This window comes from Cetorhinus maximus, chromosome 1 (genome assembly GCF_964194155.1).
Source record: "Cetorhinus maximus chromosome 1, sCetMax3.hap1.1, whole genome shotgun sequence".
NCBI lineage: Eukaryota > Metazoa > Chordata > Chondrichthyes > Lamniformes > Cetorhinidae > Cetorhinus > Cetorhinus maximus.
Genome location: NC_135879.1, coordinates 20,226,955 through 20,254,584, shown reverse-complemented (window position 1 = coordinate 20,254,584; position 27,630 = coordinate 20,226,955). Strand labels below are relative to the sequence as shown.

General features: G+C 41.0%; 1 protein-coding gene across 2 annotated transcripts in view; it reads right to left on the bottom strand.

Moving 5' to 3' along the window:
• Positions 1 to 17,654: 17,654 nt before the first annotated feature.
• LOC144678710 (TBC1 domain family member 14-like) overlaps positions 17,655 to 27,630 on the bottom strand; it is an 81,205-nt gene continuing 71,229 nt past the window's right edge. For both annotated transcript variants that reach the window (XM_078538525.1, XM_078538535.1), the window contains exons 12-14: positions 24,377 to 24,486; positions 22,280 to 22,538; positions 17,655 to 20,939 (exon numbers count right to left, since the gene is read on the bottom strand). In XM_078538525.1, coding sequence (XP_078394651.1) covers positions 20,874 to 20,939; positions 22,280 to 22,538; positions 24,377 to 24,486 — 435 coding nt within the window. In that variant the 3' untranslated portion in view covers positions 17,655 to 20,873. The remainder of the gene's footprint in view (positions 20,940 to 22,279; positions 22,539 to 24,376; positions 24,487 to 27,630) is intronic.

Genomic DNA, 27,630 nt, shown 5'->3' with positions numbered 1-27,630 from the left:
AAGAAAGATCTACAGTTCCAGATAGTAGAGGCTAAACAAAACCCTCTCATCTCAGCTGAAACAATTCATGAGCTTGGACTGGCCACCCTCCGAGTACCAGAAGAGATTTGTGGTGTTTTGCATGGACAAGGCACGGAAAGTAGTGCAGTCCAACAACTAATGTCACAATGCCCCAAGACTACTCTTCCAATAGCTAAAAAATGACTGAAGCCAGAAGCAATATCAGGAGAGTGAGCGACAAAATCAAAGTAAAACAACAGAAAGCCAAATTTCACTTTGCTAGAACTGCTAAGTTACTGCCAGGGTTGAGAGTTGGAGAGCTGGTTCAGAGTGCAAACATTCAATGCCCTCAACAAAAGTCAGCCCATTTGGCAACCTAAAACTTGCGTAAAGCAGTTGTTGCTTCAATCGTACACAGTGATAATGAATGACCAGCAATATTGCTGCAACAGCACACACATATGGTGCAACCAGAGAAGCTGCCCCTTCACAGCAGAGAGCTGAGGAGGGAGAGTTGATTTTGCCAACTGAACAAGGAACGGAACGAACATCAGTCCCAGAGGTCAACTGCTTCCAACAGAGGCAATGGATCAGCAGCAACACTCGCCACGACAACAACATTCCCCGGAGTGGCAATGTCACACCAGGAACCAGCAAACACCAGATGAACAGCCAACAATCTGCACATGTACCATCAGAAGACCTGAACTCTTTAAGGATTGTGTGTGAAATGCAGCTGTAGAGACAGACGAAAGTGAGACAGACTAGAATGAACAGTTTTCTGCTCGTGGCAGATGACTTTCTTTACAGACTGTTTAAGTGGGTAATTTGCGACTGCAAATGATAATGCATGCAATTTGTTTCTTCCTTTTTATGAAAAGGGGAATGTTTGGGGAAATGCTTGCGCCTTTGTGCACTGTGCATGTTATGCACTGTGGATTTCCATTGTCATGTGACCACTGAGTCATGTGGCTTCTGATGTCATTCCTTTGTGAGCAAAGGATTCAGACAGAAGCCATTTTACCCATCACATGAAACACACAGAGAGACTTGGGGGTATATGTTGAAGGTGACAGGGCAGATTGAGGAAGTCATTCATGAAACATGTGGGATCGTAGCCTTTATAAATAGAGGCACAGAGTACAAAAGCAAGGACATTATGGTGAACCTTTATAAAACGCTGCTTTGTCCTCAACTGGGGGTTTTGTGTCCAATTCTAGGCACAACACTTTAGGATGGATGTGAAAGCTTTAGAAAGGGTGCAGAAAAGATTTACGAGAATGGTTCCCGGGATGAGAGACTTCAGTTATGTGGATAGATTGGAGAAGCTGGGGTTGTTTTCCTTCGAGAATTGAAAGTTGAGGGGAGATTTATTAAGGTTGTTCAAAATCATGAAGGGTCTAGACAGAGTAGATAGAGAGAAATTGTCCCCTTTGGTGGAAGGGTTGACAACCGGGGACACTGATGTAAGATGAATGGCAAAGGAAGCAACAACGACATAAGGAAAATAATTTTTAGACAACAAGTGGTTATGATCTGGAATGCACTGTCTGAGACGCTAATGGAGGCAGATTTATCTGTGGCTTTCAAAAGGGAATTGGATAAGCACTTGAAGTGAAAGAAATTGCAGGGCTCTGGGGAAAGGATAGGGGAGTGGGTTGCTTTTGGAGAGGAGCCAGAAATTTGTGAGTCAAAATCCCTCTCCAGAGACTTGCGTACAAAATCTAAGCTTGCAGTGCAGTATTGATGGAGTGCTGCATTGTGAGAGGTGCAATTGTTTGAATAAGATGTTAAACTGAGGCTCCATCTGCTCTCTGAAGTGTGTGTAATAGATACCAGAGAGCACCATTTGACGACGACCTGGGGAATATTTATGCTTCAATCGACAAATAAAAATGGATAGATTATCTGCCTATTATCACATTGTTGTTTACGAGACCTTGCTGTGTGAAAATTTGCTGTCACATTTTCCTAAGTTTCAAGAGTGACTGCATTTCAGAAGAATTTTATTGGTTGTGAAATCATTTAGGCTTCCTGAAGTTGTGAAAGATGCTATCTAAATGAAAACCTTTTTCTGTTGGCTTTTCCTAATTGAAAAAAATCAATTTGAAATAAATCCATGTCTGCACATAGGCTGTGACAAAAAGGCCATTGCCCATTCAGTGGAATGAATCAGACAAAACTAGGAACACCAAAATATTGTTGGTATTGTACAAGCATTATGTATCCAATCTTTCTGCAACAATGCGACATAACTCAAACAGTCATTAACACTACACAAAATACCAGCGACTTTATAGCCAGGATTACCATTACATCATTACTTCCGGAGGTTTTACTCTCCAGGGAAGTATGTGTGTGCATGCGTGTGCACGAATGTACGTACGTATGTACATACAGCTTGTAAAGGGTTTGAAAATTTTCATTGTTAGAGGGGATTTTGATCCAAGAAACCTTCTTTTGTTGGGCATAGGATCTGAGGACTCAAAAGACAGTTTAGAGATAAAGATGTCAAATGAAAATAAGAAATATAGGCAGCACTTTTAGGGATACGGGAATAGCGCGGGAAGATGGTGTTGAAGATTAGCCATGATCAAGTTGAATGGTGGAGCAGGCTTGAGGGGCTGAATGGCCAACTCTTGCTCCTATGAATTGTAGAGTAGGTTAGCAGCAGGAGCAGTAGAACAGAGAGTCAAGGGAGGTTTTAGAAAAATATATATATTTTTATTCATTCATGGGATGTGAGCTTCATTGGCTGGGCCAGCATTTATTGCCCATCCCAAGTTGCCCTTGTTTGAACTGATGTGCGTAAATTGGATACAGGACTATCAATTCCAGAATTACAATGAGGAACTCAATGGGAACTTTTGAAATGTAGATTAGAAGATGTCTTCTGCTGCACAAAACTTCACTATGTAATTAAGGCCCCTCAACTACCCCATGTCTCCTTTATGAATTCAAGACTGCTAACTCTAAAGTTCATTTATCTCGATTCCTTGTTAGTTTATAAATTCTGAACCTAGTATTGAATTGAACAAAACAGTCTGTGTTGAGTTAACTGATCTCTATCTATGTGACAGTATTTTTTATTTGTTCAGGGGTTGTGGGTGTCACTAGCAGGGTCAGCTTTTATTGCCCATCCCTAATTGCTCTTGAGAAGGTGGTGCTGAGCCACCTTCTTGAACTGCTGCAGTCCATGTGGTGTAGGTACACTCACAGTGCTGCTAGGGAGAGGGGTTCTATGATTTTGCCTCAGCAGTGATGATGAAATGGTGATATTTTTCCAAGCCAGTTGGTGTGTGGTTTAGAGGGGATTTTCAGGCGTTGTTGCTTACTTGCATCTGCTGTCCTTGCCCTTCTAGATGACAAAGGTCGCTGGTTTGGAAGGTGTTGTAGAAGGACCCTTGACAAGTTGCTGCAATCCAACTTGTAGATGGTATACACTGCAGCCACATTGCTCTGGTGGCAGAAGGAGTGAATATTTTTAAGTTTAAGATATTTAATGTGGCCCCTACAAGTAGACTTAGTGGCAATGGACTGGGTGAGGAGGAATCAGCCAGGGATTGCATTCCTAATCCAGGGTTGTTTGCAGGAAGTGTGTGTCAGCGATAAATCAGAAGTGTATGGGAATTGGTTGTGACACCCCATATTGTCAAATAGCCCGTTGCGTCTCAATACCTGGGATCACAGAAGAACCTGGGTAAAGTAGCAGACGGTGGTTTATTTCTGAGGAACCAAACCTCATCATGAATCAAAAACTCAGCAGGTCCGGCAACGTCTGTGGAGAGAGAAATCGAATTAACATTTCAAGTTGAATATGACCCTTCTTCAGATCATGCACTAGTAGTTTCAAGGAAGGAAGGAATTGAAAAAATACTCCAGTAGGTGACAGGTACCAATGGGTCCATTTATCAGCACACTGTCACGGACACCACAGGAGGCAGTTTTGTGCCCCAGTTTTTCCTTACTGTGGGGGATCCCTTCTCCTTGGTAGAGAAATCATGACTGACTTCCTTGTGCTGACATTTATGAATGCACCTCAAATAGTGAAACAGTGGAAAATTTTCCCCATAGCTGGGTCATTGAAGAGAGGTAAGTAAATCAGCAAGTGGGACAACCCAAACTGTTCACACTCATCTCCTAAGAGCTAACTAACAGGTCTGATAGCAATGCTACTAAGACTAGTAATTGAGAGGCCTGGATTAATAACCTGGAGTCGTGCTTTCAAATATTCCCCCCAATGGCAGTTGAGAAATTTAAATTCAGATAATGAAAGAAATCTGGAATGAATGACTAATATTAATAATAGTGATGAAACTACCGGATTGCTGTAAAACCCCAACTGAATGTCCTTCAGGGGAAGAAACCTGCTGGTCTGGCCTACATTGGGCTCCAGACCCACAGCAATGTAGTTGACTCTTAAATGCCATCTGAAATGGCCCAGCGAGCCATTCAGTTGTGCCACTTGCTATGAAAATTATAATCCACATGGACTGCAACGGTTTAAGAAAGTGAGGCCCGCCATCGGGGCATGCATGGGGTGGGCAATAAGTGCTGGCCAAAAAGCGACACCCACATCCTGTGAATGAATTTTTAAAAAAATTACAGAACACGGAACACTGATCAGATTACCAGTTCACCCTTGCAGCCGCAGAATAGGCGAAAACACAGAAAATAACCAAAAGAACGAGGATAACATTTGTTTTACATTTCAAAAACGCTCCTATGAGCCCTATTCAAATTGCTAGGCCCACAAGTGACTTTGAAATAACTTTTCAACACTGAATGCCCTCATGTTTTGTTGGTGCTATTACAGTTGATATGAGAAAGTAATACAAACATTTTTGGATTTCCTTTGTTTGCTATTTGTCGCGAAATTATAATTGCAGCTGTATTCGTAACTTCACCACAAGCAGCACACAGTTGATTTTTTTTCTTACTTTGTATCTCTTTGATGACTGCTGCTTACCCCAAGCAAAAATAGATTTAAAAACTTGTGTGCCAGGCTCCGTAAATGGCCCTCTTTCTGCTTTCCAAAAGTGTTTGTATTACTTTCTCATATCAACTGTAACAGCACCAACAAAACATGCAGAGTAGGGTTTCAACTGGATTGCCCCAGCATTTAAATCTTTTAATAATCCCTCTTTTTTTCTGTTTGTCTCTAAGCCTAGCTCCAATGTCACTGGTCTCAAGTTACTGAAAAACAAGGCCATTCACCACCTCAAATGTAAATTCTCCCTTCTTAAAGCAGAAACCAAACCTCATAATAATGAAATTTGTTGTCAAGAAAAATGAACCTTTATTAAAATTCCAACAAGACTAACAAAACCTTATATTTATCTAGTGCCTTTAATATAATTTTTATGTCTTGAGTTTATGAATTTGGGGGAGGTGGTGGCATAGTGGTGTTGTCACTGAACTGATAATCCAGTAGACCCAGGGTAATGCTCTGGGGACCTGGATTCAAATCCCATTATGGCAGATGGTGGAATTTGAATTCAATTTTTTTTTAAAATCTGGAATTAAAAGTCTAATGACGACCATGAAACCATTACTGATTGTTGTAAAAACCCATCTGGTTCACTAATGTCCTTTAGGGAAGGAAATCTGCTGTCCTTACCTGGTCCGGTCTACATGTGACTCCAGACCCACAGCAATGTGATTGACTCTTAAAATGCCCCCTGAACAGGGCAACTAGGGATGGGCAATAAATGCTGACCTGTTCAGCAACGCCCAAATCCCATGAATGAATAAAAAAAAGTTCACCAGTTGAGTAAACTCGAATTACATGTCTTCATATACATCTGTTAGCTGATGCTCGCTATCAATAACAGAGAGAGACTGATGTAAGGACAAACTGTGATTCTTTATCGCGACAGAAGGCAGAGCACTAAGACCTTGTGTGCTCCCACAACCACCTCCTCCAGCTCGAGATTGACAGTTAACCAGTAGCCCACGCTGTAAGTGACTAGTAGTATTGTCACAAGTTAGTCCACTTGCATTCTCTTAAAGGTACATGGTACTCCACCTTACCACAATAATGAATGTCCCAAGGTGCCTCACAGGAGCATTATAAAACAAAGCATGACACCCGAACCACACAAGGAGAAATTAGGTCATGTGACCAAAAGCTTGGTTAAAGAGGTATGTTTTAAGGAGTGTCTTAGAAGGAGAAAGACAGAAAGGCATAGGGAGGGAATTCCGAAGCTCAGGGCCTAGGCAACTGAAGGTGCAAAATTGGGAATGCATAAGCAGACAGTTTGAAAATCTGCAAGTTTATTTTATTGTCAGAATTAGATTGCTAGTCCTAATCAAAATGAAGTGTTTCATTCATGAGCCAAGATTAGGCCGATGTCCCTTCTATTAATTATTGGCTTCAAGATGTTTGAAAAAAGAGAGGGGAAGTGAAACATTTTTGGCAATACAGTCGACTCCACTTACAGTTAGTGTGGTTTCTCTAGACAATCCAGTACGTTCACGGTAATGTGAGAGGCCACATCATATGTGTTAAGCCTGTATTTTTCTTTGGTCCCTTGGACAGCATTATCAGTTTGACCTGCACTGATGTTGTGGGTGACCTATGACCCAGCAGCACCAGCTAGGGATGTTCATACAGTTTACGATGAGGCCTCCAGGCTTGGGGATCAAAGGCTCAGATGGATTGACTGTAAAGCTTAAAAAAAATGAAGCAAAAGTTGTCCAATTGTAAAAACGTTCTAATCTCTGACCCACTGTTAGAATCATATCTCTCAAGACTGAATTTCTTTTTGTCAAGAAGATATAATAATGTCTGTAATGTTATTGAAAATTATTTTAAAATAGAGTTCTAGTAGTGTCTATGTGTGTGTATGTAGGTGTGTAGGTAACTATGTGTGTGTATGTGTCTTAATTGGATTAAAGCCAGCTGGCCTAGAGGCTTTGATGTACAGAAGGGAAGTAGGTTTGAAATGTTAATTAGGTAAATATAGAGAAGTTAGAAGGTGAAGTGTAAAGGGGAAATTTGCATTTTTTAACTAAACCATTTAAAAGAATGGGTGAAATATTACACCTAGCCAGAAGAAGCCAAACAATGTGTTTATTTTTTCCAAAGCTTACTAATAAAATTGGTGTTGTGAAAGGGTCTTATTGTTAGAAGAGGTAAAGTTCAAAAAACCTAGTGATACAATGAGACTTTGCATTCAAAGAGGAAAATATGTATAAAGGAAGAGAAGGCTGTTGGTAAAAGGAGAGGGATTCTAAGATCTAAAGCCTCCAGCCTCTAAGCTTCAAGCCACTGCCTGCAAGGACCCAGAGGTGGAAGAAACTCATTTTGAGTGTGACTGTCCAGAGTTTGCTTTGCCAAGGATCTGTTTAAACCTATGTATTTTACTGTTGCCTTAACGGAGGTGTAACTGGGATTCAGATTAATTAGGGGATTTTAGAAGCTATTATAGCAGTAATTTGTAGACATATGTATGTCCTTACAATCTTTTAATTAATAAGTGTTTAATTTAGTTTTATAAAAACCTTTAATTTAGTTTTATAAAAAAGGGGTTTTTATTATATATTTTATAACATCCATCCTCCAAAGCCCACCTCTGCAGACAGACTCTATCTGTTTGCCCTTTGTTTGTCTGTGTGTGTGTGCGTCTGTGTATGCTGGGGGGATTTCTTTAGGAAGAGACAGATAGTTATGCTTCCCGATTACAATTGTGTGTTAACCAGTACTTGCAACTTGTTAAAAGAAGTTTTGTTTTAAAATAAACTAATCATTCCAACTTTTTTGAAAGAAGCCTGGTCAGAGTCTCTACTCTTCTTGGTACTAGAAGTATAGGCCATTTCAGTGAGAAAATTAAACATTTAAATTAATGATATGGCCTGCGGAGTAGTGGGGCTTGATAATTCGGGCACTCCTCCAATCACGGTCGTAACACCCACCAATGAAAGATGAAAGATGGAAGAAAGACAGACCATGTATTTATGTAGTGCCTCACACATCCTCTATTCCCAAAGCAGTTCACAGCCAGTTAATCATTTTGAAGCATAATCACTGTTATCCGATAGGCAAAAAAGGACAGCAATTTGTGAACAGCAAGGCCCCACAAACAGCAAAGAGATACATGATCAATTAACCTGTTTAACTGGGAGATCCTGTTGGAATAGTTTTTTTTATTCATTCTCGGGAGTGGCTTCGCTGGCTGGGCCAGCATTTATTGCCCACACTTAGTTGTCCTTGAGAAGGTGGTGGTGAGCTGCCTTCTTAAGCCGCTGCAGTCTATGTGCTGTAGGTACACCCACAGTGCTGTTAGGAAGGGAGTTCCAGGATTTTGACCCAGTGACAATGAAGGAACAGCGATATATTTCCAAATCAGGGTGGTGAGTGACTCGGAGGGAACTTTCAGGTGGTGGTGTTCCCATCCATTTTCTGCCCTTGTCCTTCTAGATGGTACTGGTCGTGGGTTTGCAAGGTGCTGTCTAAAGAACCTTGGTGCGTTCCTGCAGTGCATTTTGTAGATGGTAACACTGCTGCTATAGTGCATCAGTGGTGGAGGGAGTGAATGTTTGTGGTTGTGGTGCCAATCAAGTGGGTTGCTTTGTCCTGGATGGTGTCAAGCTTCTTGAGTGTTTTAAGGGCTGCACTCATCCAGGCAAGTGGAGAGTACTCCATCACACTCCTGACTTGTGCCTTGTAGATGGTGGATGGGCTTTGGGGAGTCAGGAGGTGAGTTATTCATCGCACAATTCCTAGCCTCTGACCTGCCCTTGTAGCCACAGTATTTATATGGCTAGTCCAGTTCCGTTTCTGGTCAATGGTAACCCTCAGGATGTTGATAGTGGGGGATTCAATGATGGTAATGCCATTGAACGTCAAGGGACAATGGTTAGATTCTCTCTTGTTGGAGATGGTCATTGCCTGGCACTTGTGTGGCGCAAATGTTACTTGCCACTTGTTAGCCCAAGCCTGGATATTGTGCAGGTCTTGCTGCATTTGGACATGGACTGCTTCAGTATCTGAGGAGTCGCAAATGGTGCTGAACATTGTGCAATCCTCAGCGAACATCCCATTTCTGACCTTATGAGCAAAGGAAGGTCATTGATGAGGCAGCTGAAGATGGTTGGGCCAAGGACACTACCCTGAGGAACTCTTGCAGTCATATCCTGAAGCTGAGATGACTGACCTCCAACAACCACAACCATCCTCCTTTGTGCTAGGTATGACTCCAACCAATGGAGAGTTTTCCCCTGATTCCCATTGACTCCAGTTTTGCTAGGGTATCTTGATGCCACACTCAGTCAAATGCGGCCTTGGTGTCAAGGGCAGTCACTCTCACCTCACCTCGGGAGTTCAACTCTTTTGTCCTTGTTTGAACCAAGGCCAGGAGTTGAGTGGCCCTGGCAGAACCCAGACTGGGTGTCAGTGAGCAGGTTATTGCTAAGCAAGTACAAAAACAAAAATACCTGGAAAAACTCAGCAGTTTTTCCAGGTATTTTTGTTTTTGTTTTGGATTTCCAGCATCCGCAGTTTTTTGCTTTTATTGCTAAGCAAGTGTCGCTTGATAGCACTGTTGATGACCCCTTTCATTACTTTACTGATGAACGAGAGTTGACTGATCGGGCGGTAGCTGGCTGGGTTAGATTTCTCCTTCTTTTTGTGTACAGGACATACCTGAGCAATTTTCATATAGCCAGGTAGATGTCAGTGTTGTAGCTGTACTGGAACAGCTTGGCTAGGGGCGTGGCAAGTTCTGGAGCACAAGTCTTCAGTACTAGTGCTGGTATATTGCCAGTGCAAAAGGGATCATTCATATCCACCTGAAAAATTGAAAAAGTTTGATGGGTCCTATATCTATAAGGAGGAAGTCTTGTGGCGCAGTGGGTGGCGTCCCTGCCTCTGAGCCAGAAGCTCTGGATTTGAGTCCCACCCCAGGACTTGATGGCCAAAGAAGGTGCATTGATAACCCGGTCAAACAGGTTGATTATCCACCTACAAATCCTTCCAGCACGCCAATGGCAGCAGGTAAAAGTGGGAGAGATTCCTATTCAGCCATGTGATGGAAAGAATGTTGGAGCTTCTACCCTCATTGTCCATTGCTCCAGACTACAATGCGCACAGCAACTCAGACTCCCTTCACGTCGATTATGTGGGACCCTTCTTGGGCACAATGTTCCTTTTACTGATTGACTCCCACTCCAAATGGATGGACGTCTATGAAGTCCAGTCGCCTGCATCAGCTGCCACCATAGACCGTGTGCGGCAGAGTTTTGCAGTGCACGGGTTGCCGGAGGTCCTCGTGTCCGACAACAGGACCGCTTTTACCAGCAGTGAGCTCCACAGGTTCCATGATCCTTAATAGCATTACCCATATCAACACCTCACCCCACCACCCAGCACCAAACGGCATGGCTGAGCGGGCAGTCCAAACCTTTAAATCTGGGATGAAAAAGATGGAAGGGGATTCCATCGGCGCGAGATTGTCCCGGTTCTTGTTCACGTACCGGACCACGCCACACACAATGACCGGCATTGCCCCTGCAGTACTACTAATGACCCTTATCCGGCCAAATTTAGAGGGGAATGTAGAGAAAAGCCAAGAGGCACAGAAGACCAGGCACGATGGTCATGGTCGCGAAAGAACTTTAACGGTGGGAGATGCTGTCCTCATGAAGAACTTTGGAAATGGGCCCAATTGGCTGTTAGGCGAGGCGAATGCAGTAACTGGATCCCTCTCCTATAATGTATCGGTAAATGGCCGAATAATTAGACAAAATGTGGATCATCTCCACAAAAGAACACCAGTCCCACAAGAAGAAATGCAGTCTTCACCAGTGCTTGAGTTTGTGCTGCTAACAGAGGACAGGTTACATGATTTGGAAGCGTAGGTGGGGCCTATGGGACCTGAGGGGGTCGGGGAGACAAACCTGCCAATTTCCATCAAGGAAACTAGTGGACTAGTCCCCTGAAAAGGAGGTCACGGAAAAACCAGCCGAGGTTGTTGAACTGAGACGCTCAACATGTCCAAGAAAGCCTCCTGAGAAACTTGACCTGTAAATAGTTATTGTACAAATAGTGAATGTGTTCTAAGCTTGTTTGCTGTATTTTTAAGTAAAGGGGGAGGGATGTGGTAAAGTGAGGTACCCTGTCCTATTAAGAGAATGCAAGTGTACCGATCATGTGACAGCACTGACGAATCACTGTACAGCGTAGGCAACTGGGAACTGTCAGTCTAGTTCTGGAGGTTTCTGAGTGAGCATATATGATCTGGTGCTCTGCCCTATGTCTAAATAAGCCATCACTGCTTATTCTTACATTAGCCTCTCCCTATTATTGATTGTATGCAGCAATTGATGAGAACATAGGAAAGTGTGCAGTTAGAGTTCATTTGACCAATGAACTCATTTACCCATGACATAAAAGCTTCCATTGGACAACCTGATTTATCTGGATACAATGGATGCCACCGAAACAAGACATATCATGTCTGATTAGATTAGTATACTCTAAGCAGCTTATTAGTCTTTGTCTTTGCTCAGTAGTCATACTTGTGCCTTTATATTAGAAGGTCATAGGTTTAAGCTCCTCCACAGGGCTTAAGCCACACTTCAGTGCAAGAAGGGAGCACTGCTGATGGGGCCATAATTTGGATGAGACGTTAAACTGAGGTCCTGCTTCCCTTGCCAAGTAGATGCAAAAGATCCAAAAATATTATATGAAGAGGGGAGTTCCCCTGATGTCCTGGCCAGTATTTATCCCTCAACTCATACCACCAAAACTGGTGCTTTGTCTTCTTACTGTTTGTGAGACCTTACTGTGTTCAAACTGGCTGCTGCAGCTGCCTACTTAACACTGATTGAACTTCAAAAGCAATTCATTAGCACATTGGGACTCCCTGAGGACATGAAGATGCTATATAAATACAAATTTGTTTGTACATTGCAACATTCTAATGTAAAAAGGATTAGACTTTCATTGAGGGCGCTTTAGGGTAATACATTCCAGAGTACTCAAAATTTCTTGTTAATTTTGTGCTTCAGCACACAATATAGTGTTTTGCACTTTAACATGTGGGGCAGGATATTGAGGTCGGGGAGCGGGGAGCGGGGCCCACTCGCTGATGTGTAAAATGACGCAGGATGAAATCAGGCAGAACTCCCGACACCACCCTGCCTCATTTCAATTTTCAGGTAGGCGGGGGTGCAGCCAAATCAGCTGTGCACCCGCCAACCTGTCAACGGCCAATTGAGGTCATTTAAAAAGTAATGGATCTCATTAAAGGACCTGCCTGTCCAACCTTAAGGTTGGTGGGCAGGCCGGGAGTCCTGGCGGGCTTCAGATAAAGCATGAATACCTCATCCACGGGCGGGATGAGGTTTCATGTAGGTTTTTAAATTTTAACAAAAGTTTAATTAAAAGTGGTGGACATGTCCCAACTCATGTGACAGTGTGACATGAGGGACATGTCAGGGAAATTTTATTTTTCTACATTTAACATTTTTGAATTTGGCGCTGAGCTCCCTGAGGCAGCACTTAGCTTCAGGAAAATGAGTGCGCTCTTTCACGCACATGCACAAAACAGCGCACTTTCAGCTTAGGGAATCCCCCCACCCCCCTGCACAGGGAGCGCATAGCGCTTCCTGGTGGACGTCACACTGGGCGGACCTTAATTGGCCTGCCCACGTAAAATGGCGGCGCGCTCCCGATCAAGGGCACCAATCGGGGGTGCGCCCACTCCTGAACGTCCCCCCAACAAGGGGAAAATTCTGCCCATGATTGCAAAACTGCATATTCTGCAAGGTTGTCGCACTCTCGCCCCTAAATTAAAGCTTATAGGTTCAATGGCCACTGCAGGGGCTGAGCACATAATCTAGGCATTCACTTCAGCGCTGTAATGTCCTTATTCATTTGTCAGAGGTTCTAAAGGAAGTTAGGTACAGGATTAGGCCATTTAGCCCCTGGAATTTGCTCCACCATTCAATTAGATCACAGCTGATGTGTACGTCAATTCTATTTATCCACCTTAGCTATATATCATTTGATATCCTTATTTACTAAAAATCAATCTATGATTCAAAGGTCCAATTGTCCACCAGCCTCCACAGACTTTATGGGGAGAGAATTCCAGATTTTTATTAGTTGTTGTGTGAAATAATGTTTCCTGATTTCCCTCCTAAATGGCCTAGTTCTAATTTCAAGTTTACATCTTTTTCATTTTTAATTTCCACGCAGAAAAGTTTCTCTTTACCTACCGCATCACCACGTAGATTGCGGGAAGTTGACCTTTGAAGCTTCAAAAAAATCCTTCCAAAAATGAGGGTCGCAGAGTATAAAATATGAACCGTCGGTGTTGGAACAGGAGGACCATTTCTGTTCATCAGTCGCCATGAGTCTTCTGCTCTGTGTGGCCATATCTTAAGTCCCCGCACATCTTCTTGGCAACATGGCCTGTGTCACCTGCTTGATCCCATGAGCTGACTTACAAGGCAAGTATAACACTAACAATATACCTCTGAGCTGAAAAATTGAGATGACTCTTAATGCAAGAAGAGCCATAATGATTATGGCTATACTTATTGTACTATATTTATTTGCTGAAAAATGGGGGTCAACTTAGGCACTGCAACCTACTGTACCTATTTTGACCATTTCTCCACTGATTTCCCACTAGAAAATCTGGTGGAAATTTCAGACCCAATACTTCTAACATTTCAGATAGAGAGGAATATCAAAGTCTGAGTAGAAATGTGAAAATGCTTACCCCGGAGAACGGGAGATGCTGATAGCAAAACTGATGCAAGTATGAGAAAAATAATCGAGTTAGGAGCTAGTAAAGCAGCACCTTAAAGAGGCTGAGGAAAGTTAAAAGGGAGAACTTAGAGCAACAGAGGAAAGTGAAGATGAAAGCAAAATGGCTCAAAATTCAGCTTTCTAAATTAGAAAAAAGGACTCATGCAAATTGACGACTTTAATTGTGAAGGCAGTGTCAGAATAAGGGACAGGCCATTTAAGACTGAGATGAGGAGGAATTTCTTCACTCAGAGGTTGGTAATTCTTTGGAATTCTCCATCCTAGAGGACTGTGAAAGCTCAATCATTGAGCATGTTCAAGACACAAATCAATAGACTTCTGGATACTAATGACATCAAGAGATACAGGGATAGTAAAAATAACATAGAGGTAGATGATCAGCCATAATTTGGCAGAGCAGGCCCGATGGGCCGAATGGCTTATTCCTGCTCCTATGTTCATAATAGGGTAAAAAGTTATTACCTGGAATAGGAATGAAGGACAAAAGAGCCAAAACTTTCACTGGCTGCATTGCTTCTGATTTAGGGATATCGTGACAGGTAAATTAGCTATGGCTGTTACTACACCCCTGACTTGCCTGTGTAGCCTCCTTGTTTTCCTGACAGAAAGGTGCCCACATTCTGTTTATCATAACAATGCAGCTGGTGCTCTGAGAGCTTGGGGACAGTTACTGTTGAGAAAAATAACAAGATCAGCAAAATTACCTTAAGACAAGATTTGTGATTTGTAGCAAACCTAAATGACTCTAAATTCTGTCCAATGCAAAAGAGATGGTCATCAGGAGTCATTTCAAACTCCTCAAAATGATGCTATTTGTAAAGGGGCTCTGCTTCTATGGAAATTTAATTATTTTTTAAACATCAAACATGCTGCATTTCTGCAGACTTTTAAAAAACTTTAAACCTTCAATCTAAAAAAGGAAACGGGAACAGTAAGTGGCAGCAGCTGCCTGGCTGTCGCTGCTTCACTCCTGGCCTGAACTCTGTTCTGCAGGGGTATTCCAAATATAACCACAATACTAAGAATTCCCACTTGGCTACACTGGGTGAAGTTTCACAATGAAGAAGCAAGATCAGGTATTGGCAGCAATGGCAGTATCCATGACAACCTAGAAAAAAAGATTCCATTTCAAACATGGGGACACTGCCATAAATAAAATCATGTTGCCACTCATTTCTCTCTTGCCCTAAATTCTCTTCCATCTCCATTCAGTTCACCCTAGTACTCTTCTTAGAGTGCTGCAGACTTTATCAGTAGGTTGCAAAAATGGTCACTCTGGCATCCCATATGAACTGAAGGTATACTTGAGGTCGTAGTGAAGATGTAGCAAAGGCTATTCATGCAGTAGGTTAATTACATATTTAGAAGAACTGATGAATGAGTCTAATATCTAGCAAAGCATTTCAGTACCTGCGTATTTAGTATTGCTGACAAAAGTGACGTGTCATTGAAGCTTTTCATCTTGCACTCATCAGGACAAATGCAAAAATGCCAATTTCAAAGGGTACAACAATTTAGAATGCCTCGACTAATCAGAGTCAACTTACCAACCAATCGGCACTCTCTTCTAATGCAATATAAATTGACGCTCCCTTTGAAATTTGGCATTCTTGCATTTGTCCTGATGAGTGCAAGATGGAAAGCTTCAACAGCATGTCTCTTTTTCAACAATACTCAAGTTCTATACTATCAAGTGACTAGCTGCATCTTTAGGTTGTCCACCCCTCCCCCCATTGCACTATTTCTCTAGGTGCCCCACAGCTTAGTCCTGCTGGGTGGCAAATTCAGGAAGAATATACCAGACAAGATGCAAAAAGTTTTGTAAAGACTGGACTGACATGTGTGCTGATTTGACATTCTTTATCATGTACCTTGTGTGGTCTAAGTGGCAGATATGGGCACACTGCAGCCATAGAGATGTTCAGGATCAGGACTGAAGAAGATAGTATGGTAGATTGCCTTCTAACTGTATTTTTATCAATGCCTTGGAACAAGTATTCATCATATGCTGCAGTACTGATAGTCACAGAGAAGCTACTCATTCATGGAGTAAAAGTCCTTGTGATGCATGAATGCACCCCTATTATGAGAAGCACAGGGCTGCACAACCACCATCAGTAATGGTCTACACTTTAGGCAATCCTATTTGAAAAGTGCAGTTTGCTTTGAAACTGTCGTCAATTGCCCACAGAAAAAGTGATGGGAGATGCTTGGTCTGGCAAGAAAGGGATTATTTACCTGCACCAAGACTGATGTGAAAGAACTCACTCATGTGGTTAGAAAGGAATTTGAGTCAAGTTTTTAGGGCTGCACAGGCCCCAACGTGCCATTGCTGTGCCTGTCCTGGAGTGTGAGGCCAGTCTGAAGTAATGGTGCTACTGACCAAGTCATGGCTATCACTAATAAGAGAGTGTTCTGAAAACTGATAATTATTACATAGTGCAATTGGTTAACATTTTATGAAATTTAGTGGCTTTCAGTAATAAAGGATGATTGAAAATGAAAAGCAACAATAATGATCTGAAAGACATCCCTACATTTAAAATATATTTTATATATACAATCATTAAATACTTTACAAATTGGACAGCAGTGTGAACCTCTGGTTTAATAAGGCTTAAAAGGTTGCAGAAAGTCAAGGGGTCACTGGTGCTAAATGATTTTAATCTGCACCTTGACATGAAAATGGTAGCAAAACTAGAGTCAGGTCTCAATCTGGATCCACGTGCTGTCAAATCCTCATCGTACACAGCTTGGATCTGTTATGAGAGGATTCAGAGTGTAAATTTGAGTTTTAAGGTTATTTGGTAATGTGATAATTTAAACAGCTGAGTTCTAGGTTGAATGCATCAGAAGCTATTGTAGCTATGTTGCTGCAGTGTAATCAGGTGACTGATTTATAAGCATACAATCAGCGCACAACCTGGCAACTGTTAAAAACTTCACAGGGGAGTATCTCAGTTCTTAGAACGTGTTATGATCTGATTAAAAACAAAATGTATGCAACTGAAAGCATTCAATAGTAAAGTTCAAAAGAGAAAGAAATATCGCTAGAAAGAATAATCTACACTGACTGCTATGCATTGCAGGGAGACAGAAAAGACACAAGTTAGTAGGCTGATTGATTCTTCATTATTGACTTCCACTCGATTGCTCTACGGAATGTTGAATTTGTCATCGGATGAAGGAAATTGAATGTCAATATAGAATATAACTAGCAAGCTTATCACCACCAGACAGGCATTTAATAGACCTCAAGCTTCAGATTTCTATATTCAAAATTTAAGCAAAAAGTTCAATGTGTATTTTTGTGCCGCAATATATTTTAAACAAAAACATTGAAGCAGTGCTACAAAAATTCAAGATCAGGATTTACCATGATCTTGTGCATGTATTTCACTAGTGCTGGTGCTTTGAAGTCCAAGTTGCCAAAATTTCCCTGAAGCCACTGCCATAACATTTGATCCATCATTTGACAGTTGTGCTCTGGATTGATTTCTTCTCTCGGAGGGAGTGAATGTCTGGAATTCTCTACCCCAGAGAGTTGTAGAGGCTAGATCACAAAGTATTTAAAGAGGAGGTAGATAGATTTTTGAAATATCGGGGAGTTGAAGGCTATGAGGAGCTGGCATGAACGCGGAGTTGAGGCCTTGGACAGATCAGCTTATTGAATGGCAGGGCAGGCTTGAGGGGCCGAATTGCCTACTTGTGCTCCTATTTCTTATGATCTACCATATTGACGACAAGTGTCTCAATGAACTGTTTTGATTTAAATCGGTTTCCAGAACAGCATCTGAACTTAGTAATAAAAGAAACAGGGTCATGGTTGTGGTGCTGCAGGATTTTATTAAAGACTGACAAAGGCCAAACATTTCACTATCAGTCTGTCTTTATTCAGAGTTATTTCTTTTAGGAAAACATCTTATTTACATTTGAAGGAAAGTCTTATATTCTGTACTTAGTATAGTTCCTTTCACATCAGCTGAGTAAACACTTCCCAGTCTGCTCAGTTTAAAGCATTTACAGCCAAACATACTGCAAGGATTAATAGAGCATGTACCATTATTAAAACTACAGGCGTGCTTTTTAAAATGTTAGTTCATAATGTTGAAACTGTCAATTACATTCTAATGATTGTACAATTAATGAAGCACATTTAAAATGTGTGAAAATCACTTCCAGTGCCAAAACAGCAGAAACTTTGCAAAATCCAGAAAATAGGAGTGTTACCCGTCTCAAAAAAAAAATCAAATGTAAGAAATAAAATCACACTGCAGTTAAAATGAAAGGGCATGGTCCTCCAAAATAGATATAAACACAGTCTTTAAACATTTCAATCTGTACAACTTGAAAAAATCTAATTTGATTGAGACTTATATATACATCGTAATTGCATTGCTTGTCACTAAGTACCTCAAATCTAATCAAAGTAAAAGTTCTCAACTACACTCCAGATGAGGGATATTTCATGATAAATTCTCTCAAAAGAAACTGTGCAAATATTTAATTATTGCAGCATTTAACTCTTCACACTACCACAATAAATTTTCATTGTGTGATGACATCTATACAAAGCACTAAATGGTAAAAGTACTGCACACAAACAATTGGGGAAAAAAGTAGCTTCACAAGTACTAGTTATACAAACATATAAGGTATTGTGTTACACAAGTGCAAATAAGCCACTTTCTGCTAACAGGCCTTCGCTATCCAACTATTCACATCTCCTACAGCAGTCAGTGGGAAAGGAGAGGTTTAGTTTATAGCTATTTCCTCCTTGGGATAGTGGTCCTGTGCACAGTACTGTACCTCTTTACTGTACTGTACCTCTTCACTTTTGGTGACAAAGTTTTGCATAACCTAGATAAAAAATCATTAAGTTGACCTGTTAATTTTGCATATTACCCAAAATAAAACATATTCCTAAACTGTGTGTAACATTACATGTTTTTGATTCATTGAATTCGGATTTTTAAACCTGGAAAATATAGAATCTCTTGTTGCATTTGGTTACAAACAAGGTTTCCAGATACACCAACAGTTTGGTGAGTCTGCTGATTAAAGTCCTACAACAGATCAATTCACCGAGGAGTCTGCATAACGAGTGTGAAGCAGTTTACAAGACAGATGATAGTGAAGCCATCTATTTTCCTCAAAAGGAAATTTCAGATCACATGTATAAAAGCCAAACTGACACTGAGACTCAAGAGGTCATCACATCTTTTTGTTCATAAACCCAAAGTTCTCATGTCTTCAGAGGTGCAAATAGAGATGGCAAATTTAAACACACTTACCCTTTGATTGTACGTTAATCATAAAGCCTTGTAAAGGTGAAAAATAAGCAGTGTTTGAGTTTAATTGGGAATGTAATACTTTGGGAAGCATTTTCGCAGAAGTTCACCTCTTAACCCCTGTGAGCATGGAACATAAAATCTAGCCACGCAATTAGACGTTGCCAATTTAAACTTTTGGTGAGAGCTCACAGGTCAGGATGTTACTGGACATAGTATTAATCAGCGACTGTCCTGATGAACATATTGCACATTAGCACTAATTCAGAACTCATCCCAACATGCATCAGTACTAACAAATTCCAATACCAAACAACAAAGTTTAACAGAATTAGGATTCAATCCAGTACTAGGCTAGATTCTTTTGCATGTCTTATCTTATTATCAGAAGTACCTTAGTGTTTGTTTATGCTAAACAGCCTCTACAGTTGCACTGGTTTGTGCAAGTCAGCTGATCTCTGCACACAGATGGTGGACTTGCAGCTAGATACAGAACTCATTTTTTAATGGTTGATGAGAAAAAAAACTGGCCAGTGCTCATACTCAGTATTGAAAGACTCGTGCTGGAACATGCATGTTGGATGCAAAGGGGGCAACTGTGAATGTCAGTTATGCCCCGTTGTAGAAATGAGTACAACTGTCACTGTTTAGGCTCAAAATGAACCAGGGGCACTTGGGTATGCTACCATGCAAGTCTACCCATACTAATTAATAATTTCAGGAGAACAGAGAAACTTCACATTTGGAAAGAAGTGGAGGGAAAAGACCAGAAATATTAATGTGCATACAATTTGAATATACATGTAACCATGTTCCTGTTGCACTGGCCACAATTGAAATATGAAAGTTTTATAACAATAATGCTGATGTAGAAACTGCATTACGGTATGCATGGCCTGCAAAAAGAAACACTTGCTTTGCTACTGAAAATCATATTTTTATACATTATTCACTAAGTTTAACATTACTCTGGTAATTGTTTGCACAAGCAGCAAAATGAGAGTGTATTTCAATGTAATGTAAAGCTTATTGAAAGATTCAGTGGTATGATTCTAAACAGTTTATGATGAATGGATGCAGCCACAGTTCTGTCTTCTCCTTTAACTCAAGGTGAGATCAGATGTAGGTCAAATTACTAGGAATGCAGTTCTCCATTTTAAAAAAACTGCTATAAACAGGGGTTGGTGAAGTACAACATTTCTTTGAAACTGAGCTGAAGTTAGATGCTTCCAGCTATAAAAAGCTATAAAATGGTTGGAAACACTAATTTATGGTTTAAGTTCAACATTTCCTAAATCTCCTGACATAAGTGACATGAAGTGAGGGCGACTGAGCTGAAAGGAGAACTATGCTCTCAAATTTATGAACCCATTTTGTTACATGTTCTGGAAGAGTGGACATGAGCACTTTGCAAATCACATGTTGATCAAATTTGTGACTTTGCTGGCAGTATATTATATGCCACCCATTTAAAATGCTTTATGTAAAGTTTTATCAAACACAACTGAAGTAAACACTTCTGTTGTACTACATTAATGAAGTTTAAAATTGTTCAACTAAAGTAACATCACGTGATAGGTAGGAGATGTGGCTATTCAATATTCTTAAGGCTGCATCCTTGATTTCAATTATGTAAAATGTATTCTTTTAAGGCTAAGGCCAGTATATCAAATAACTCATGGATTGTTGTAAATCACAGTAAGAACCCCATCACTGCAATTTACACAGTCTGATTTGCATTTTTGAGTACGGCGGACATAATGTACTGCAATCTGCCTTCAAACGTTCAAATATGCAGGTCATCGTTTCAGAGCTGGGCTTCCTTTATCCACCTCTTTTGTATCTTTCTGCAGTGCTGACAATACCTGAAAGAGAAAATTTAAAAAAAATATTTAAGACTCATGAAACCACTGCAGAATTTCAGGTTATCTACTGGAGTTAAGTCTTGATGTATAGGGTTGTATCAGAGATAGCAAACTGACCCAGCACTGTGGTACAGGGAGCCATTCAAGTGGGGGGTGGGGAGGGGCAGGGTGGATGTAAAAAGGAAGGTAGTTGTTATAGGGACCAATATACTTAAATAGATACCGTTCGCTGCAGCTGAGAGTGAGAGTCCCAAAGGCGGTGTAGCCTGCCTGGTCTCAGGGTTAAAAGGACATCTCCTCTAGCCTGGAGACAAACTTGGAGTGGGACGGGAAGGATCCAGTTGTCATGATGCATGTGGGTACCAGTGACATTGGCAGGATAAGAAAGAGGTTCTGTTGAGGGGCTATGAGTAGCTAGAATCTAAATTAAAAAGCAGAACCACAAAAGTAGTAATCTCTGAATCACTGCCTGAGCCACGAGCTGAGTTGAACGCATGGCTCAAAGAGTGGTGTGGGAGAAATGGATTTCGATTCACAGGGTACTGGTACCAGTACTGGGAAAAGAGGGAGCTGTACCGTTGGGGATGGCCTACACCTGAACTGTGTTAGGACCAGCGTCATGTAACCAGGGCTCCGAAGAGGGCTTTAACCTAAATATTTGGGGGGTGGGGTGGGGGAGGGTGAAGGGCTCACATGAGGTTCACCAGAGAAAGGACAAGGCAATAGTCCAGGAAGCCATGAGAGCCTGAGACTCCACGGCCCACAGAGGAGACTTTGGGCAGGAAAGGTAATCCCGGGGCCCCAACGATTCTCCCCAGAGGCCTCTGCCCTATGATCAGCAGGGCCTGGCCCCTTGACCATCCTGAATTTTAATTTGTACTTACCTCCAACAAAGGTGCATCCATCTTAAGATGCCCCCAAGATCTCCGATCTGCATCAGCAGCACCCACCTCTCCTGGTGGCGCTGCTCAGGCTTCAGAGCTGTTGGTCCTCTAATTCTGTCGGCAGCATCAGTAGCCCATCACTGTCCTTAGTAGGATGTGGGGCCCGCAGATGGCTAATAAGAGGCCACCAGAAGTAAAATTGCCAAAAAAAATCCCACAACAGGCAAGTACGGGCTAGGTGCCCACTTTTCAGCTAAATATCAGGGTCCTGAAACCCGCGATAAAGTTCAGCCCATTTATACCAAATGCCTTATATTCTGTTGAAAAAAGTTGGAAGTTAGTTTCTATTTTTTCAATAATTCAATTTGAATATCAACAGAAGAAAAAAATGCTTAGCATCAATAAATTACAATATTTTTCCCTCTAATAGTGATAAAAGCTTTACTTCATTCACACCTGAGCCCACTTTTTATTCCTGCTCTGCAACTGAATAGTTGCAATGGCTCCAAACAGATCCTCAGATGACATATCTTCAGGGAGTTTGGTCAGGAACTGTGCCATGTGGATAAAATCCAATTGGGTCAAAATATCCTCATATTGCTTTAAGATCCCCAGAGCAGTTCTGAAAAGAAATTCCTCTCCATCTCGGCAGAATACATCCCAGACACGACATGCAAGGTCCAGAGGGAAAGATTTGCTGTAGAGAGTAAAGATCCTGAAGGGAATTAAACACAATTATTATGCATTCAATATCATTTAAGTGCTACTTGTCGCCGTCAAATATTTGTTTCAAAATGAGCAAAGAATAGTGGACACCTGGCAACAAAGTTTTTTTAGAAAATTGTTCTACCAATGAAAATGCGCTGTTCAAGTCAATCCAGATGGCTTTCCCTTTAGTGCATCAAATTCATGCCAATTTCAAAACATTTCCTGTTTAACGACTACTTAACGCTTGAAGGAAGCCCTATTCCTACATAAGGACCTTACATGAACATGGTAGAATTCCCAGTTTTTCATTTGTCCAGTGGAACCACTTGTACAATTTATAGAAACAGATATGATACTTTAAGGAAATACGACTTTAAAAAATAACTGAAAAATGAACATGTACCCTTCATATTATCAGGGCTTAAACAAGAAAAGGCAGGCATTTGTCCATGTCAATTCTTTCACTCTCTACAATCTTCATAAATCCTTGATACAATAAAAATAAACCGATTGCAAATGTTCAATAACAACACAAATACATAAAAGTTGTGAAACAATAGGCACTATGTACTACAAATATTACATCTTTGTGCACCACCCATCGACCTTTTCCATAATAACTGTCAATGTCCATGTTTATAATAGAAATTACCTATTCAAAATTTGTCATACTGTAATTACACCCTCCCATCAGTGGAGGTGCTGCAATGCCATTACTCGCCAAAGGGTATAATTATAGTATAACAAACTTAAACAGCCTCCATCATTTACAACTCATGTATTGGTAGTAATGTGATATGCCTGTTGTACACAGTGGATGGTAAAAGCAAAAAGGGGAGTAACCAGAGTTTTATTTTAAAAAAGCAGGAAATTTCACTTAGCAATTGTTAGAATCTCATCACTAAGTGATCGTACTTCAACAAAGCATGAACAGCTCATTGAAACTGTATGAACACCTGACTTTTGACCGAAGTCAACACAACCTTTTAAATTGTTAAGTGCAGGGCAACCATTTCTTGCACTGTCTGAAACTTATCATATAAATGGCACCTTTGTAATTGACTCTCATGATACTAGATAATGGTTAGCCTTATTTACCTCATATAGGCAGTTTAATGTGCAAAGCATGAACAGTGTTAGCGGTGGGGATGGTACAATTAGTTTCCATATTAATATGGACATTAGAATTTATTAGGGAAATCTAAAGATAAAGACAGAATGAATAAATTTAAAAGGGAACTCAATTATGTCTATATGCAGTAGTCTAATTATCCAACATTCTCTAATGCCATGGCGAGTCTGGTGTATTTACCAAGCATTCCCAACCCATAGCAAAAAAAATGATTCCAAATGTGCTAAATAATGAACTAGAAGCCCCATTAATTTAAATAAATGAATTTCAAATCGCTCCTTTCTGGCTTAAGAAAATGGAACTTCTCCCATTAACTTTCCCCAATCACTGTGAGGGAGTACACCACCATGAGAAAGAGTTCAATTATACCTCGCCTTCCAACACAGCATATTAGTTAGAATTGTCTCTAAGATTATCCTTATGTAAACTAAATAAGAGCCAAAAGCTTTTTGGCACCATGCATATATGAGTGTATGAGAATTGGATTAACGAATGCTTTCGTCCCAGGAATCAAATCATTCAACATTTCAAGCAGCTGTTTATTTTAAGAAAAGCTCAGGCAATGAAAGAGCGCGTCTAAAAATAGTTTAAACTTTAATAGTTAACACCCCTCTGCCAGTGCTTAACTACTGCCGTGACCAGAAGAGACAGCGAGAGAAACTTACATAAATATAGCATTAAAAGCTTCAGACAGTAGGGAGAAGGCTGCTTACCAGTCAATTAAATAAATATCTGGGGTAAGATTGTTTCTCTTGAAATGTGCAAATAACCTTGGTAGGTTTTCCTCAAAGAATACCTCAAAGGCTGCAAAATATTTCAACATCTATATGTGGAGGTGAAAAAGTGTGCATCAAACTATTGTTACAATAACAAAAAAATTAAACAATAGTCCTATTAATTAGAATAAGCAATGACCAATAAGAATACTTAACCTACCAAGATTTAAAGTCTCAATTTCAGATCACCATCAATTAGTCATTGAAACTTTCCCCAACAGCCTTTAAGCCTTTTAAAATGTAATTTGCAAGAACATTCTTCATAAAACAATGCTATACAGCTTAAAGCAGGCATGTTAGTATGAACATGATTTGTCTGCCACATGCAATTGCCAGTATAAAATATTTTCAACCTTGTACCCACTAATACTTCTGGCAAAAGTTCCTGTTTGTATCTAATGGACTGAGGTTTTCTGAATACATTTTGCTCTCATCTATAAAGGTTTATCTAGGTCATTCAGTCTAACTGCTCCATCCATGCCCATTTTTTTTAAGCTTGACAAACCAAGTTCTTTAACATATATAGTGCCCAGACCTACCTTTGTATCCACCAGATTAAAACAACCTGTCTTTTCACCCTACAAAGTAGTAAGCACAGCTGCATTTTCCCCCAAAATAAACTTAAGATGCTGTTAGCAGCAACTTTGAAATGGACTTTAATGTGAATTGATAAAGGTTATTGTTTTTTGGGCAAATAAAAGCAGCTGCCCAATTTAAACATGGATGCTTTAAGTTGTTGCGACTATATTTGGTAAGGCAGCAAACAGGTACAGCATTTTTGTTTATAGAGTAAATGAAGAGTAATTTATATCAGGCTGCACTTTATATATCAAAATTCTATTAAGATTTGCATGAAAAATGTTGGGGAACACAGGGTTTAGTGAGAGGGAGGAACTGAAATAAATCAGTATTAGTAGGAAAATGGTGTTGGGGAAATTGATGGGATTGAAGGCCGATAAATCCCCAGGGCCTGATAATCTACATCCCAGAGTACTTAAGTGGCCTGAGAAATAGTGGATGCATTGGTGGTCATCTTCCGAGATTCTATAGACTCTGGAACAGTTCCTACAGATTGGAGGGTAGCTAATGTCACCCCACTATTTAAAAAGGGAGGTAGAGAGACAACAGGGAATTATAGGCCAGTCAGCCTGGCGTCGGTAGTGGGGAAAATTCTAGAGTCCGTTATAAAAGATTTAATAGCTGAGCACTTGGAAAACAGCGGCAGAATCAGACAGAGTCAGCATGGATTTACGAAAGGGAAATCATGCTTGACAAATCTACTGGAATTTTTCGAGAATGCAACTAGTAGAGTTGATGAGGGGGGGACAGTGGATGTGGATTATTTAGACTTTCAGAAGGCTTTTGACAGAGTCTCACATAAGAGATTAGTGCGTAAAATTAAAGCGCATGAAATCGGGGGTATTGTATTGAGATGGATAGAAAACTGGTTGGCAGACAGGAAACAAAGAGTAGGAATAAATGGGTCTTTTTCTGAATGGCAGGTAGTGACTAGTGGGGTACCGCAGGGATCGGTGCTAGGACCCCAGCTATTCACAATATATATTACTGATTTAGATGAGGGAACTGTTGGCCAGAGGCTGCACCGAACTGCTGACACAAGCAAAAGCAACTTTTGACCTGAAGTAACCGGAGCCCAGTCACTGGCCTGAGCTGGCTGGAACCGGTGTGAAGTAGCTGAGTTTCTTGGAAAACAAAGGGAATGTGATAAGACACAAGTCCTTATTTGGGAAAGGAGTAATGACGTAATGCTACCTAAGTCTTTGGGACAGAGCCAATGAGAAGATGCCATAGACTAGGCAAGCAAGCCTAAACCAACGGGAGAGAGACAGCACTGCTTGAAGAGATAAGATTCAGTATAAGAATGGAGAATATTGGGTGTGGAGGCAGCGAGAACTCCGGAGAACAACCATCGCGGAAGTAGAAGAACCTACGTCAGCAACGTAGAGGCGCAAAAAGTGAGAGAACGGAACGCCTGGCTAGCGTCAGCTCTCCTTTTCGGGTATTAGCTTTTATATTCTGTGACCACTCAGGGAGTGTCAGAGAAACCTAGTGGGTGTGCGTTTAGATCCTAGCTTTGGGTATAAAACTGTATAACCTGCTGTAAACTGCATGTCTATATTTAACCAGATATATAAGCTATATGTAGATGATCTAACGACATGAATAAAGCGAATTGAGAGTTAAGAGAGAATTGACTCTTCTCCTCTTTGTACTAAGCCAATAGCCGTTGCCGGTGACCTCCGGCAACAGAATTAAATGTAATATCTCCAAATTTGCAGATGACATAAAGCTGGGTGGGAGGGTGAGCTGTGAGGAGGATGCAGAGATGCTTTAGTGTGATTTGGACAAGCTGAGTGAGTGGGCAAATGCATGGCAGATGCAGTAATATGGATAAATGTGAGGTTATCCACTTTGATAGCAAAAACAGGAAAGCAAATTATTATCTGAATGGCTATAAATTGAGAGAGGGGAATGTGCAACGAGACCTGGGTGACCTCGTACACCAGTCGCTGAAGGTAAGCATGCAGGTGTGGCAGGCGGTAAAGAAGGCAAATGGTTTGTTGGCCTTCATAGCAAGAGGATTCGAGTACGGGAGCAGGGGTGTCTTGCTGCAATTATACAGGCCCTTGGTGAGACCACACTTGGAATAGTGTGGGCAGTTTTGGTCTCGTTATCTGAGGGAGGATGTTCTTGTTATAGAGGGAGTGCAGCGAAAGTTTATCAGACTGATTCCTGGGACGGCGGAAATGACATATGAGGAGAGATCGAGTTGGTTAGGATTATATTCACTAGAGTTCAGAAGAATGAGGGAGGATCTCATAGAAACCTATAAAATTCTAACAGGACTAGACAGGGTAGATGCTGGAAGGATGTTCCCGATGGTGGGGGAGTCCAGAACCAGGGGTCACAATCTGAAGATACGGGGTAGATATTTAGGACTGAGATGAGGAGAAATTTCTTCACCCAGAGTGGTGGGCCTGTGGAATTCACTACCACAGAAAGTAGTTGAGGCCAGAACATTGTATGTTTTCAAGAAGGAATTAGATTTAGCTCGTGGCGAAAGGGATCAAAGGATATGGGGAGAAAGCGGGAGCAGGCTATTGAGTTGGATGATCAGCCACGATCATGATGAATGGTGGAGCAGGCTCGAAGGGCCAAATGGCCTACTC